Source organism: Drosophila sechellia, chromosome 2L, assembly GCF_004382195.2.
Source record: "Drosophila sechellia strain sech25 chromosome 2L, ASM438219v1, whole genome shotgun sequence".
NCBI lineage: Eukaryota > Metazoa > Arthropoda > Insecta > Diptera > Drosophilidae > Drosophila > Drosophila sechellia.
This window is the reverse complement of record NC_045949.1, coordinates 10,157,359-10,172,247: the sequence shown is the minus strand read 5'-3', so window position 1 is coordinate 10,172,247 and position 14,889 is coordinate 10,157,359. Positions and strand designations below refer to the sequence as shown.

The 14,889-nt window shown below is 45.4% G+C and overlaps 4 protein-coding genes across 5 annotated transcripts; 2 read left to right on the top strand and 2 right to left on the bottom strand.

Annotated features, from left to right (window-relative positions):
- Positions 1–112: 112 nt before the first annotated feature.
- On the bottom strand, positions 113–1,845 carry LOC6611982 (probable dolichyl pyrophosphate Man9GlcNAc2 alpha-1,3-glucosyltransferase). Its single transcript, XM_002036463.2, has 4 exons — positions 1,143–1,845; positions 850–1,047; positions 639–798; positions 113–584 (listed from the first exon to the last, which is right to left on the bottom strand). Exons 1-4 carry the CDS (start codon positions 1,805–1,807, stop codon positions 180–182), a joined length of 1,428 nt encoding a protein of 475 aa, XP_002036499.1. The 5' UTR covers positions 1,808–1,845; the 3' UTR covers positions 113–179.
- A 311-nt stretch (positions 1,846–2,156) lies between these two features.
- On the bottom strand, positions 2,157–5,447 carry LOC6611981. Of its 2 annotated transcripts, XM_032727221.1 has the most exons (8): positions 5,376–5,438; positions 5,047–5,165; positions 4,530–4,670; positions 4,006–4,151; positions 3,727–3,937; positions 3,550–3,661; positions 3,084–3,457; positions 2,157–3,028 (listed from the first exon to the last, which is right to left on the bottom strand). In XM_032727221.1, exons 3-8 carry the CDS (start codon positions 4,594–4,596, stop codon positions 2,781–2,783), a joined length of 1,158 nt encoding a protein of 385 aa, XP_032583112.1. In that variant the 5' UTR covers positions 4,597–4,670; positions 5,047–5,165; positions 5,376–5,438; the 3' UTR covers positions 2,157–2,780. The 2 variants fall into 2 exon arrangements, with proteins under 2 accessions (XP_032583112.1, XP_002036498.1); XM_002036462.2 differs by lacking the exon at positions 5,047–5,165 and having other exon boundaries at positions 5,376–5,447.
- Positions 5,448–6,166: 719 nt separating this feature from the next.
- Positions 6,167–7,756, top strand: LOC6611980 (dolichyl-diphosphooligosaccharide--protein glycosyltransferase subunit 1). The gene is made up of 2 exons (XM_002036461.2): positions 6,167–6,777; positions 6,837–7,756. The coding sequence occupies exons 1-2, from the start codon at positions 6,192–6,194 to the stop codon at positions 7,625–7,627; spliced, it is 1,377 nt and encodes a 458-aa protein (XP_002036497.1). The 5' UTR covers positions 6,167–6,191; the 3' UTR covers positions 7,628–7,756.
- An 89-nt stretch (positions 7,757–7,845) lies between these two features.
- Positions 7,846–13,858, top strand: LOC6611979 (inactive rhomboid protein 1). Its single transcript, XM_002036460.2, has 7 exons — positions 7,846–8,263; positions 8,980–11,872; positions 11,969–12,310; positions 12,371–12,625; positions 12,695–12,952; positions 13,015–13,299; positions 13,419–13,858. Exons 2-7 carry the CDS (start codon positions 9,005–9,007, stop codon positions 13,695–13,697), a joined length of 4,287 nt encoding a protein of 1,428 aa, XP_002036496.1. The 5' UTR covers positions 7,846–8,263; positions 8,980–9,004; the 3' UTR covers positions 13,698–13,858.
- Positions 13,859–14,889: the final 1,031 nt, after the last annotated feature.

The following is a 14,889-nucleotide window of genomic DNA, read 5'->3' as shown; positions in this document are numbered from 1 at the left end:
ACGAGTATTGGAAGTGACTAAGTCCATTCATACCCAAATACCTCATTATTTCACCTTGAATTAACTGCTTAAAACATAATACATAATTGGCACAAAATAAAACAAAACTCGATAAAGGGCTTATAAACATTTCTTTGGCTTATGTTGTAGATATTGTAATGGAATGCTTATCTTAGAAACTAACTTAACTTGCTGCTAAATTGTTGAACATTTCCCCACAGGAAGAACAACAAGAAGTGTCCACAGCTGGTAACCGAAATAATAAGGGGCCAAAGATCAGGATACTTTGTAGGTGCCGGAACGGTCAGAGAAGCAACCACAATACTGATCATCAGAATGTGCGATATATTTGCAATATACTTCAGTGGATATTCGTTGCTGAGCTTCGACTTTGAATCAAAACATTTGAATATCAAATGAAAAGCCACAGTGGCCACTACGGCGGGCGCCAGCAATTCATCTCTTGCTAGAAGAGGCAACATGCTGAACACGGTAACTTCCAGAAATAAAATCATTTCGTTGGTCCAGCACTTAAGTAGGAAAAGCGCTGGTAAAGCAGCCAGCAAAATGGTCTTCTCGTGCACCTATAAATATATAAGTTTTAATACAGAACTCGCTTTAAAGTTCAATGTTTTTACTTGAAATGAAAACAAGAAGAATGCCAGGCTCGTGTTGAAGAGCGCTAGTAGAAATCCGACATTAGTTCGCCTTCGAAAGAGTAGTACATTTGTTGGCAAAGATGCAATTAACGTGCATGCAATGCACACAAGCGCCATTTGATCATTGCTGATATGCTTCCTACAATTTGTTACATTAACAATTGTATCCAATTCGATTTAACTGGCTTACTTTAGTTTCCAAACCACGTTGACGGCACACCAGACATTGGCCACCTTGTCCTCAAAAACTCCTCGGGCGACAGGAAACAGGCGATGGAGTACTTGAAGTGCGGCCTGCAGAGATCCTAACCAGGGGAGCCATAAAATAGCAAATGTTGTTAGGACAACAGCTGCTATCCGCGAGAGTTGAGCGACAAAAGAACCAAAGCTGTGGTTGAAGAGAAAAAGATGAGTTTAGATTTAGTATGGAGGGTTCTTTAGCTGACTTGCTATTTTAAGGTGTTTTGATTCGCAAGTACCCACCTTTTTTGGCTTACACATTCACCCAGAAGGAACGCAAAGAACGGCAGGCTGTGATACAGCTCCATTTGCTTATAGTTGAGCGCTAAAGTGAAGAAAAATGCAGCCGCGTAGAATCTTCTTCGCAAGATTGCGACAATTGCCACGGCGGCAAAGCCCAGTGATATATTATTATACTGAAAGTGTCCATTGTCGATGAGTGTTTGTCCGGGATACGCGGCCACCAGCGTGAATAGAAACAATTTATCATCGCTTCGAAAGGTTTTATCTAGGGAATAGGCCAGCAACAATATTGCCGGCAAATAGATGAGCACGTCAGCAGACACAACTGTTGCGCGCATGAAGCGTTTGTGCTCCTTCGACTCGAATCCCCTGCTCTTGTGCAGCTCGACGAAGCGGGGGTCAATGGATGCGCCTATGCGACCCACCAAATAGCTGTGGTAGGCCGTCAGAGGCGGATAATCCAGGCCCCAGTACTGAAGATCGTTGTTGGAGCTGTTTGTGTACCATTCGCCCACTGCCAGATTGACCGTAATCTCTTGCCAGTGCCGCTGGGCCTCGTAGTCGCCATGCATCGGCGGGGAATCGAAGCCGGAGTAGGAGTACAGCGAGATAATCGACCTAACCGCCAGGCCCAAAAAGGCGCTTGCCAAAATTTCGGATCTCATCTTTTTGTTTTGCCAACATTTTTCAGCGATGGTAGTCCAGCTGTGTAGAATTATCGATAACTTGTGTCAAATACAACGACAAGCTAAGATTGCACCTCAAGGAACTGCGGTATGTGGAACAGAAATCGGAAGAGGGTCTTACATTTGAAAATGAGTTCAAAAATATTCATCACATTTTCGTATTCATTTTTTAAATGTGTACCACCCAACTGAAGAGCAAATAACTTGACCAGAAGCGGGTTTCTTAAAATTGATCTGTTTATTTAAAACGTTCTTATGTCGGCAACAAAATTTAAAAGTCGTTTTGCACTCCGTATTCGAGGGTAAACAAAACGAAACTAGCTGCCCATTTTGGATTGAAGACAGCGCTTTTGAAAACGCTCACGGAAGTAATATTTATTTACAGTTGTACATACAGTATATGAATTAGCATACTTCTAAAGGTGCTTACATAAATCAATCTATATACTAAATATCGAACACTGAGCAGAATAACAGTTTAAAGGTGACGATCAAATTTTCCGAGTTATTAGGTAACAAATCTGTATGGCTTTATCATTATCATTTTACGCTAATTCCATTGTTTGTAACATTAAAATGTCAGTACCAGTACCAGTCAATAAATATGAACATCTAAGCATACATTTTATCTTACGTACCACTATGAACCATCAAAATATGCGGTTTTCAATCCCCCATGACTTATTGGCATAGGTATGCATTTTATAAGTTTTGTGGTAACAAGTTCGTGAATTCTCATCTTATTTCTCAATTCAATACATTGCATGTAATGGAAGTCTATTTACAGTTTATTCTTAGATTACTTTAAATGTCTTACAATGCCCACGCCGGCATCTCAATATGGTATGTCAATGATCTATTTACAATCTTCTATTTTAAAACAAATATCCTCAAATATAATATCCTCGAATGATTGAAGTTGCTCCATTCCAAATACCATCGGTTATAAGTTTCAGCTATGCATAGTGACAATTATAAATGCTACGAATACCTTGTGAGTTGCCGCCAACGAGAATCGATCGAATACCATCGCGCCCATCAGCAGGAACAGCCCAGAGAAGTAAAGGATTCCCCCGGCCAGAGTTACGCCGCTGGTTCCATTCAGTCCACCCAATGTGATCAATCCAAAGGTGCCGTTGCCGTTGGTCTCCGTATCCAAAATGCTCCGATTGGCGTGCTGCATGGCCGCCGTTTTCTCACCTATTATAATTACAATGAGTATGACATATATTTAAGTATCGACCGTCGGTCTTACCCCTTAGAACATGCACTGTAATGCTGGCAGGACGGGCATTTGACGGAGCACATGTGTAGTTGCCGGCATGACGGAAATTGACTTGCTTCACAGTGAGCACACTGACCGAGGGATTCAGGAGATAGGCGGACTGATGCTGTTGCATCATATAGGGCGTGGAGGAGGGCACATTGGCGGCCGGTGTCTTGAAGCCATCCGAGCTGCCCAGCAGGCTGTTGAGCACCCCATTGCTGGACTCCATGGGCATGGTGGCGCGCGATTTGTTCGCCGGCGAACTCCGGAAAAACTGTCCACTCTGCGGATTGCTTTGCCCAATCGATGTCACAACGAAGCCGCCTTGTGAGTCGTAATTGATCATTTTACTATCATGGTACCTGAATTGAAGAAATTGCATTCGATTTAGTTGGGTCTTATGTGTAGAATAATAATATATTTGAGCAAATCTAACTTATATTATTTTTCATACCAAAAAACAAATGCAGGATTCTCGGTAGCTCGCTTCAGTTTGCATTCGAGTCGCAGAGTAGAAGTCTCATCAATATGCAATTCCGGTGCACTAGAAATCTCAGCTACCGCTTCTATAAAACGAAAAGATTCAATCACGTTAAGTTTTGAACTTCGCAAAGAAGTTCAGTTCACTTACCGACAATCTTTAATTCTATAACTATTGACTGAGTTGGATAAATAGACAATTGACACTCGTAAAAACCGCGATCTTCCTCCCGAACTGCCTTAATTCTCAGGGACCAGTGGCCCATGTGGCGCGTGTGCTCCACCAAGAATCGCTTGTCACTACTGTGGGTGGATAGGCCCACTGTCAGGAGCTGGAAGTCCTTTCTACGTATCCAGGAAACCTGAAATGTTGCAAAAGGTCTAAGTATTGAAATCAATGTATAAGTTATTAGAAAACTTTATATCTTACCGTGGCTGGGGAGTTAACTTTGACCACACAGGGCAGAATGGCAAGTCCTCCCTTTTGTGCAATAACTCGAGTATTGTTCTTCGTATTAAATTGACTTTGTAAAGTGTTACCAAAATGATTTTGAGACGACGTGATCTTCCCGACATCTGAAATGGTTTTTGGATAAATATATAACAAAGTTATAAAGTTATCTCTTAATATAAATGGGTCAAAACCACACGAAATGAATGAATCCAAAGTAATTTGCGGTGAAATGTAAAAAAAAAACTTAAAAATGTAAACTCTGCCTTCAATAAGTATTTTTCATAGCTTTCGTTTTATTTTTAATTACTTTGTCATAGAAATGAAATTACTCGTTCAGTAATTTCTCTTGGTATTTAATATTTTTTTATTTACCTTCAAAAGCTATCAAAATAAAGTAAAAACGCAATCGAAGTTTTTCGCTTCCAATTTATAGCATACAACGTAGCGCAAAAGTGATAAAAATCGTTTAACGATTCATAAAGTTGGCGACCTTTGCTTACCAGAAAAAGTTGAACTAAGGAGTAGCAAAAAACATGATAAATGCAAGTGCCATCTTTTCGGTTCCATTATTTCCAAATTCGAGGCTCCGCGGATCGTATACTTTTCCAATTCTACTTTATACCCGCAGCAACATTTTCCTCCTGCAACGAACTTCAGTTGATGAGTACATTTGTATTTATGTATGTATGTCCAATGTGTATTTCTAAAAATATTTGTGGCAATAACGATGCACCTATATCCGTGGAGTATGTATGTATGTTTTGTATCTCGCAGATACAAGATATTTATATGTATGGGTCACGCAAACAACTTGAAACTTGAATCATGTTTTTTTTTTTTGGGGATAATCTTGACTTAAGTGGGGGAATTCAATTTTCACTTTATGTAGACACATGCACTAATATTCTATGCACACAAAAAAACACATTTCACGGATTCAAACATACATATATGCATTCAAATATGTATATATTTTGGAGGAAATGCATACACAGAAATTGATGGAGGAAAACTCACTTTTTTCGCGTTTTCCTGCTCTTTTTGCACTGACTGCTCGGCAAATCCTTACGCGTACATACACATTTCGCCTCTAATTGTTTATGCAATCATAAAGCATTCGTATGACTATTTCATAGCTACATATTTTCGAGAATACAGATACAGATACACAGGTGAAAGATGTATAAATTGTATGTATTGACCGTCAGAAGTGCAGATTTCTCACTGCATTTTCGTTATATTTTCACACACGCGGCCTCTCTGTGTGTGTGTGTGTGTGTGCGGGTTTGTGTATGTGCGTGCGTGTGTGTTTAGAGAAAATGGCACAATTCTGGATTCGAATTTACTTGGTTGGAGCCAAGAGTCCGCAGTTCACACCCCGGCGAATACAACTTCGTTTTCGAAGTGCCAATCGTCGACTAAATTGAAGTCGGCAAAAAGCCCCATCCGTATAACTCACGCAATCGCATTATGTGGGGTCTCTTCTCTCCGGATTGCATTGCATATGCGTGCTTAAGCCAACTCGACTCGCCAATCGAAGGGATGATGACAGGAATTATTTAATATTATTCATATTTACTGCTGGGCGGCATAATGAATGGCATGGCGAATCGCATGAGTCGCACAAAAGTGGCGTAACAACGGCGTGTATTCTTGTTCTATGGGTAATAGATTTCGAACTTTAGGGGGGTTGCTTTCCAAAATTAGTTTTATTCTGTTGCCAATCGATTGCAATGACGCCCAGTCAGCTGACTGCTATCAGCCAAAAGTTAGGTTAGGTCAGTAATTGGTAAGTGCTTCGCTAGCAAGATAATATAATATAATATTATTCTCATTGTTATTGAGAATCGTTAAAACTTATGAAGTTTGCTGTATAATATAAAACAAGCTAGCAGAATGGTATATAAATATTTTATATATATTATAAAATATTTTGTGCTTAAATTTGTGAAAAAATAAGCTTTATTTATAAGTGCTATTATTTTGGTTACTGCTCTTTATATATTTCTTCTGTTATAAGAATATAAATTTTATAATTTATGGAATACCCCGTATGATTCTACTCAGTGGCTGGTAAAAGTACGAATGCGTGAAACGGCCACGCTGAGCAGCTTTGCCGGCTGAATGGTCCTAATTATGCCCTAACGCTTCGAGATTTTCCAATGTACGTGTCCAAATTTGAGGCGAGCATGGCTACGAATTTTGTTATTAATCTAGCGCTCGGGGCACTCCTCTGCCTGGCCACTGCAAACGGGGAAATAGTGAACACAAATGTGGAGCGAACGCTGGATCTAACATCGCAACTGGTCAAGACCACGACCAAGATCTCGGCGGAAGATTCAGCCGGCAAGCCGATTGTGGAATACGTGTTTTTCACATCGGAGCCCAGTTTGGCGTACATTGCCGTAAAAGATGCTAGCGACAAGAGTGTGCCATTCAAGCGGAATGAGCCCGTGAAGGGGGAGCAGAGCTTCACGTTCACCTTCCCCAGGGCCGCCGCCAAGCAGACGTTCGTCGTCGAGACCGTGGCCTCCAAGGGTATACGCCCACATCCGGAGGAGATACGGCAGAACGACAAGCAGTTCGTGAGATATACGGGCAATTTGCACCTCTATTCCAAGTACAAGACCACCAGCCAGAAGACCAATGTCAAGCTCAGCTCCTCGAACATCTTGTCGCACACCCAGATCAAACCCTTCTCGGTGTCCTCCAACAAGATCACCCTGGGACCCTACGAAAACGCAGAGGGTGAGTAGTAATAGCTGCCTAGCTGAAACCGCCTGCTATAACGCTTTCAATTCGTGCAGCCTTCAGCCAGGAACCACTGGTCATCCACTATGAGAACTCCGCACCATTCGTCACCGTCAATACGCTGGAGCGCACGCTGGAGATATCGCATTGGGGCAACATTGCCGTCCAGGAGTCCATTCAGATGACGCACACCGGGGCCAAGCTGAAGGGCTCATTCTCGCGCTACGATTTCCAGAAGGAGGGACGCTCCGGACTGGCGGCCCTGAAGTCGTATAAGACCTACCTGCCGGCATCCGCATCCGGTGTCTATTACCGCGACACCAATGGCAACATTTCCACTTCCAACATGAACGCCGTGCGCGACTTCATCGAGCTGGAGCTGCGTCCGCGCTTCCCGCTCTTTGGGGGCTGGAAAACGCAGTACACTCTGGGCTACAATGTGCCCTCGTACGAGTACATGTTCAACGATGGCAACAAGTACCAGCTGAAGATGCACCTCATTGATCACATCTACGACAACATGGCCATCGATGAGGCGACCATCAAGATCATTCTGCCCGAGGGATCCAGTGACATTAGGCTGTCCACGCCTTACTCCATCAGCCGATTGCCCAACGAGCTGGTGCACACCTATCTGGACACCATTGGTCGCCCGGTGGTCTCGTTCTCCAAGTCCAATTTGGTCGAAAGCCACATTTCGGACTTCACGCTGCAATACAGCTTCTCGAAGACGTCCATGCTGCAGGAACCCCTGCTGGTCAGCGGCTTTATTTATATCATCTTCTTGTTCACCATCGTCTTCTTGCGTTTGGACTTTTCGATCACATCCCATGCGCATAAGGAATAAGTAAATCTTTAGATTTCTACTAAACTTAGTCACTCATCATCTTGTAAAGGATCAAAATGACACAATACTACTATTTTGCAAATAACAAATGAAAATAAATAAAAGCTTGCACTTGATGGCGTGAAAATATTCTTAAAAAGGTAATGTTTATTTTTTCGTTGCACAGCCTCTTCTAGTTAAAAATTAAATACATTTTCAAAACTAGAGCATTATATTTTAAAATAACAAAGTGCACATATGCCCAAATTCGTCGGCAGGGTATTTTCTGTCATCTCAAACGACGAATTTCGCACATGCGCGCGAAACGGCGAAAATTATTTCCGAGTGGTTTGAACTTTTTCGACGAGTGTGCTGTGTACATATGCATTAGTGGTTATAAAATTGTTAGAAAAAATGCATTAATCAATGTGAAAAATTAGTAATTTAAGTGATAAACAATATAATACAAATCAAAAAGGCCATTTAGCCGAATTTGAAAACAATTTGACAATGTGCTCTTGTACTTTTTGTTATGAAGGCGTGTGTGGAAAATCGATAAAGCAATTTTCGGTCTGTAAACAGGCTTAACAAAAATAAAGATGAAGTTAAAAATCAGTGAAATGCATTTATAAAACTTATTCCATCGAACCTGCCAAAGTGAGTTCAAAGTGTTTGCTTTCATATATGATAGTAATGCATGTTTTTAAACACATTTTAACAGTCTGAATATTATTATGTATACCAATCTCAGTACATATTTCTTCTGCTCATACCGGAAATAATGTTTAATAATATGATATACGAAATATATATGATACATATATGAAAATCTTAACAGTAGCCATCTTTATTGTTCGAAATAGATCCTCCAGTTTTGAAGGCACCTCAAGTATTTCAGATTACTCATGTGCGCCCTTGGCCCTTTTTTTTAATGCTTGTATCCCAAATAGAGATTTGGCGGATAAACGAAAACTTTAAAGAAGTGAACCTACTTTCATTTCTCTAAAAGTTTATAAAAATACATGAAAAAACAATAAAAGATTAATAAGTAAACTAAATAAGTATTAACTTTAAAAAATTACTTTCAGAAATAAGGAAGGAAATGGCCCAATTATCAAATTTACATACAATTAAAATATCTAACAATTAACAAAAAATATTTTTTAACTAACTAAAAAATCGCTTAATTCCCATTTAGACGATTAGGTTGAGGAGCTTTAAGATGCAATTGGGTCATGTAGACTTTAATTATACCGACGAATGTGAAGTTCTTTAAAATGCTTTTCATAAGAACTTCTTAGACGTTAGTAATTGTTAGACATTCAAAAAGTAATCAGTAGTGGAGTAAAGTTGAATATTAACATCTCTTCCAGATCGGAATAGATCACTGCTGCGACTATGAGTTCGAATGGAAGTGACCTGGGGCACAACAACAGACGGAATGAGAAGGGCAATCCCGACGGTGTCCACGCCTCGATGCGCGGCAGCATGAGCTCCACCCGCAGGAAGTCCATCAACTTTCAGAACCAGCTGCAACTGGCATTGGAGTCCAACGAGTGCGATGTGATGTACTGCAGCCTGTCGTCGGGCCGTTTTCGCGCTCCCAACGGCGAGAACTTCCCGCCACATGGCGGCAAGCTGAAGCTGTCGCCGCTGGAGAAGTACGACGATGCCAATAGGGGCGTGCCACCGCCCTCTCCGGCTCCGAACAGCGACTGCTTTGCCACCTGTGTGGCCAATCAGCTGCCGTCGCAGTCGTGCAGCGTTGGGTCCGCCAAGCAGGATACTTCCGTCATGCAGAAGCACGGAATGGCTGGGAACGGAATGGTCGGAAGCGGAATGAGTGGAAACGGAATGGCGACTAACGGTACAAATTACCACCAGCGTGGCGTTTCGCCAAATTCGAGATATCGTTTGGAGCGCTACCGCGAATCGCAGTCAACTCCGCAGTCGAAACTGATGGACAACATGGGCGGTATGCCCTCGGCAGTGCCCTCGGTGTCCGCTACGCGTCTCCTACTGCCTTCCAATGTTCCCTTGCCACTCCCACAGTGCGAGAACTACAATGCCTACCTGGGATCCACGGTGCACACGCCGGTGAAGAGGTACGTACCCACCCCGCCCCCAGCCATGGAGCTCTACTCGGATCTGAGCATCTCCTCCTCGCCGGCGGGCAATCTGCCCACGCCAGCTGCCGCTGTGGCATCGTCGGCAAGCACATCTGCATCCGCGATGCAATCGCAGTACGCCAATATGCCGTACAACTATCGCTCCAAATGCTGCCACAGTGAAGCCTCGCACGGCAGCCTCAGTCGCACATCGCAGACGTACGCCAGCTGCTCGCCGGCCTGCACATCGCCCTCGCCGGCTCCATCCACCAGCATGTCGATGGTATTCTCGGCGGCCAACTCCTGTTCGCCCATCATGACGGCCACCAGCTCCGCGAGATCGGGTAACCACAGGGGCGATGACAGCGATTCAGTGATTGTGGTGCCACCCGGTGGCGGTTCCATGGCGCAGATAGAAGCCGAGAATCCATCGGGTACTTGCCTGCACTGCAATACGGTGCGCCGCACCACAGGAGTTCATCAGACCACACAGACGACGGGTCCGATTAGTCCGGTTCCCATATCGCTGCCGGTGCCGATGGCCATGCCAGTGATGAGCGGTCTGAATGAGCAGATGCCCAGTCAGAGTCTGGAGTCAAGCATGGTGTCCGTGCAGGCGAAGCGCCTCGAGGGCGGTGGCAACATGGTCGTGCCGCCCGGATCCAATCAGCACCAGCTGTACCGCAGCCAGATGGCCAGTAATCCGCGGCTGCAGCACATCCACCACCAGACGCAGCAGCATCAGTCGCTCCAGGTGCTGCCCCAGCCGCAGAACCATCACTTGTCCTGCAAGAAGCGCATTGGCATGTACATGAGGCGCACCACCTCGCAGTTCTTCGGCGTGGAGCCCAGCACGGAGGCGGCGGACTGTGCCCTGTGGCAAGGACGTCATCGCCGCCTGGCGATCCGCTGCTTCGGAATGTTCGACACCGAACTGGAGTACCATATGCAACAGGCCATCGGCGGAGGCAACGAGGATGCGGGTCAGAGCAACGGAGCCAATGGCTATGCACCGGATCGACCGGACATCCTGCCCGTTCAGGATGCCATTGGCATGGACATGTCGATGTCGGGGGACAACAGGCGGCAGAAGTGCTACACCAATCGTGATTTCCTGGCCGGCGAATTTGTGGAGCGCAAGGCATCGGTGGGCTATATGTTCGTGGCCATGGTTAGTTACCTGGTGCACATGTTCAATAAGCGGCGGCCCATTCAGATGCATCGGGTGCGTTGTCCGTGGCAATGGTCCCGCAGCTTTGCACCCATCCACGTGCAATCGCACAGCAATCAGCAGACGGATGCGGACGGCTGCTTGACGGATGGCCTGGAGGCCATCATAGACGATGAGGTGTTCTTCGACAGTCCCTGCGAGATCACCACCTCTGCGGTGAACGACGAGAGCTCCGAGATTGGCAGACAGACGGCCAAACCAAGACCATGTGCAGATCCATCGGGCGTGGGCGTTAGTGTCTACATGGCGGAACGGCAGCAGAACGGCTGGAGAACCTCTGCGCTGAATAGTGGCGGTAATGCCACCAGTGATATCAATCTAACCGGGGATCAGTCCTCGCATCAGCCTGGTGCTGCCCATATACCGCTCTGCAGCTCGGTTTCCAGTCAAATGCAGCCCGCCATGCGGAGCTCCCACTCGACCACATCCACCTGCAATCGGGGCAATCGGATAACCGCCCAGCTGCTCGACGGAGTCCTGGAGAACTCCCGTCGTCCGCCGTTGCGGTGCATCAAGTACTTCTCGGTGAACGACCTCGATGACCGCACCGATCATCGACCCTTCTTCACCTACTGGATCAACACGGTGCAGGTGGTGGTGCTCATCCTGTCCATCATCTGCTACGGCATCGCACCCATCGGCATCGGATCGGAGCAGAAGACGGGCCAGGTGCTGGTGACCAGCCTCAGTCTGCAGACGGTGCAGCATGTGGAGCAGCGGAACCTCTGGATTGGACCGCGCAACATTGATCTGGTCCACATGGGTGCGAAGTTCGCTGCCTGCATGAGAAGAGACATCAAGATCACCGAGGTGGTAACCAAGACGAGGCGACACGAGAGGGAAACGGCCTGCTGCATTCGGAACGATGACTCTGGCTGTGTCCAGAGCTCCCAGGCGGAGTGCTCCATACGAGGACTGTACCCAACGGTGAGTGATCATTAAGTCTACTCGTAGATAACTGTTTAGGGTGTTAAGTTTAGGACTTCTCTAAAAATGTAACCATTTCTTATTGATCATACCTAGAAATCAATATCCACATGGAAAAAATGGTCGCCCAGCGAGTCCGGTCCGGGTGGAAGGATCTCCGGCTCCGTTTGCGGACTGGATCCCAAGTTTTGCGATGCCCCAGCATCGATAGCGCCGTACGAGTGGCCCGACGACATAACCAAATGGCCAATCTGCCGGAAAACCAACTCGTTTACGCAACGATATCGTTACAAGGATCACACCTCGGAGCACATGGTGTGCGAGGTGATTGGCCATCCGTGCTGCACGGGCTTATATGGCGAGTGCCGGATAACCACCAGGGAGTATTGCGACTTCATCAAGGGCTATTTCCATGAGGAAGCATCCCTGTGCTCTCAGGTAACACAATCAATATGGGTGATATATAGTCATTGGTTTATATTCCACCCAATTCCTTAGATATCGTGCCTGAACAATGTGTGCGGAATGTTCCCGTTCATCTCGGTTGAGACCCCGGATCAGCTATACCGATTGCTCACTTCGCTCTGCATGCACGCCGGCATTTTGCATCTGGCCATCACCCTAATATTCCAACACCTCTTCCTGGCCGATCTGGAGCGGCTGATCGGAACCGTGCGCACGGCCATCGTCTATATAATGTCGGGTTTTGCTGGAAATCTAACCAGCGCCATACTGGTGCCACATCGGCCAGAGGTACATGAAACTTCATCCCAATTAGTTATTATGCATATGTAATTAATTGAATTGGATACTCATTTACAGGTTGGACCCTCTGCATCGCTGAGTGGCGTGGTGGCCTCGCTGATCGCCCTGCTGGTCTGGATGCACTGGAAGTATCTCCACAAGCCGCACATCGCGCTCTTCAAGCTGCTGCTCCTGTGCAGCGTGTTGGTCGGAATCGGAACACTGCCTTACCAGCTCAACTTCCTGGGCCTGCTGGCTGGAGTGATTTGTGGCTGCCTTTTAACCATGTCCCTAGTGCCATTCACCACCTTCTCCAAGTACGGACGCAAGAAGAAGGTAATAGCTAGGCGGCTTAACTATTATGCACTCAAGTTTAAATGCATGCGCTTCATTTTCAGATCAATCTCATTTGGACCTGCGTTCTGTTCCACGTTGTCGTGTACACCGCCATGATTGTCACATTTTACATCCACCCCAGCGAATTCCACTCCATTAGCTTTGTAGATATGTTCAGCAACAGCAATGGATACGACAACTTCACCAATGCTGATCACCATGGCGTCGATGTTGTGAGCAGCAACACGCGATACTCGCAGACGCAGAACTCGCAGTACTACTACCATCATCACTCGGACGACATCATAAGGAAGAGCGTGACCTTCACCGAGAAAGCGCTCGTTTCGGTGGGTTTTCAATGGATAATGCCAAATATTACAGCACTTGGAACTGGCTTCCAATCTGTCATCTTTGGTCGCATATATATATTTACTTACTAAAAATAAGTTTAACTTTATACTTTCAGCACATTTTGTATCCCGCTGCGCCGCGGAAAACGAGCGCCCAACAATGGCAGGAAGTAGAGTATAGTCGTTCGTTTAATCACCTTTCGAACTATAGTGATCGGATTAAAAAGAGTATTGGAAATATATCAAAGCTTAAGCAAGTGTTCACTTCACCCATTAGATTCTCGAACAAGAACAACCACTCTAATCTTATGACTGAATTAACATCGGTGCACTCCGAAAATAAACATAAATATTTAGGTTACATCAATAACAATACTGAATTTAACGTCCTTTAATATTTTACATATTAATCGATTCAATTCATGACAAACAACAATTTGACAAGTTTGAGTGCACAAATAGATAACAATTATATGAATAACGCATTAAATGTCTATTTATGTATGTATAATCCGAACTTCAAATGAATAAAGAATAATTAGTATTAAAGTGTTTGCATTCTGCATTTTCTACATTTCAGGGTGAGAATTTCAGATTCAGAATTAAAAATCGGTTTTAGGTATGCTTAGAAATGCTGTTTTCTAGGCTTGACAGGATGTTGTCACTAGTTGAAACACTAATGCAACTGCTCATGCAAAATCGCACCTTCCCTTCTGCTGCTCAAAATGGGTCCTCTTAAGATAGCAGCTTGGAATGCCAATGGGGCCTCCTCGAAGACCAATGAGATCCTCGCCTTCATCGAACTTCACGAAATCGACATCCTCCTGCTGTCGGAAACCCACTTCGTTTCCCGGTCCACTTTTAGAATTCCTGGCTTTACCCTCCACACTGCCAACCACCCGGATGACAGCCGTCGCGGAGGTGCGGCGATCCTTATTAGATCACTCATCTCCCATCAACTCTTCTCCACCCTGTCGGAAAATCACATCCAGGCAGCAGTTATCCAGCTGACGGCTAGCAGGGGTACTTTTAACATTGCCTCAGTATACTGTCCTCCTAACCTCAGGTGGACGGAGGCTGACGTTGAGCTTATCATCTCTCAATTTGGCACAAAGTTCCTAGCGGCAGGTGATTGGAACGCAAAGCACAGATGGTGGGGAAACTACAGGATGTGCACTAGAGGCAGGGTGCTGCTCTCCGCTCTGGCGGGCAAAGGTATTGACATTGTTGCAACTGGAGAAGCTACTTGCTATCCCTTTCGAACAAGTGTCACTCCAAGTGCAATTGATTTCGGGATCTCCAAAGGATTCAGACAGCAAGAAATCAACGTGCAAACCCTGACAGAACTGTCGTCTGACCATCTCCCCCTGCTGTTTGTACTGGATGAAGACGCTCAGCTTTTCAAAGGTGTCACTAAAATGCTGTCACCTACTGCAAATACTGTGGCCTTCAAGGAGCACATCGAGGCCACAGTTGATCTCAACATCCCCATTGACACATGCAGTAGTCTGGAAGCTTATGTAGATTACCTCGTAGCTACAATCGCGGAAGCAGCACGGAGGGCCACACCTCCCCCACATCAAGCTC

Bases quoted from the DNA above. Each gene is read 5' to 3' on its own strand.
- LOC6611981 (XM_002036462.2), bottom strand. From the start codon at position 4,596: ATGGAACCGAAAAGATGGCACTTGCATTTATCATGTTTTTTGCTACTC. The intron at 3,662-3,726 runs GTAAGTGAACTG...TTCGTTTTATAG, and splicing joins TATAGAATTAAAGATTGTCG to AAGCGGTAGCTGAGATTTCT. The intron at 3,458-3,549 runs GTATGAAAAATA...TCTTCAATTCAG, and splicing joins AATCCTGCATTTGTTTTTTG to GTACCATGATAGTAAAATGA.
- LOC6611979 (XM_002036460.2), top strand. From the start codon at position 9,005: ATGAGTTCGAATGGAAGTGACCTGGGGCACAACAACAGACGGAATGAG. The intron at 12,626-12,694 runs GTACATGAAACT...ACTCATTTACAG, and splicing joins TGGTGCCACATCGGCCAGAG to GTTGGACCCTCTGCATCGCT. The intron at 12,953-13,014 runs GTAATAGCTAGG...CTTCATTTTCAG, and splicing joins AGTACGGACGCAAGAAGAAG to ATCAATCTCATTTGGACCTG.
- LOC6611982 (XM_002036463.2), bottom strand. From the start codon at position 1,807: ATGAGATCCGAAATTTTGGCAAGCGCCTTTTTGGGCCTGGCGGTTAGG. The intron at 1,048-1,142 runs GTGGGTACTTGC...CTTCAACCACAG, and splicing joins GAATGTGTAAGCCAAAAAAG to CTTTGGTTCTTTTGTCGCTC. The intron at 585-638 runs GTAAAAACATTG...ATATATTTATAG, and splicing joins TCTTCTTGTTTTCATTTCAA to GTGCACGAGAAGACCATTTT.
- LOC6611980 (XM_002036461.2), top strand. From the start codon at position 6,192: ATGTACGTGTCCAAATTTGAGGCGAGCATGGCTACGAATTTTGTTATT. The intron at 6,778-6,836 runs GTGAGTAGTAAT...CAATTCGTGCAG, and splicing joins ACCCTACGAAAACGCAGAGG to CCTTCAGCCAGGAACCACTG.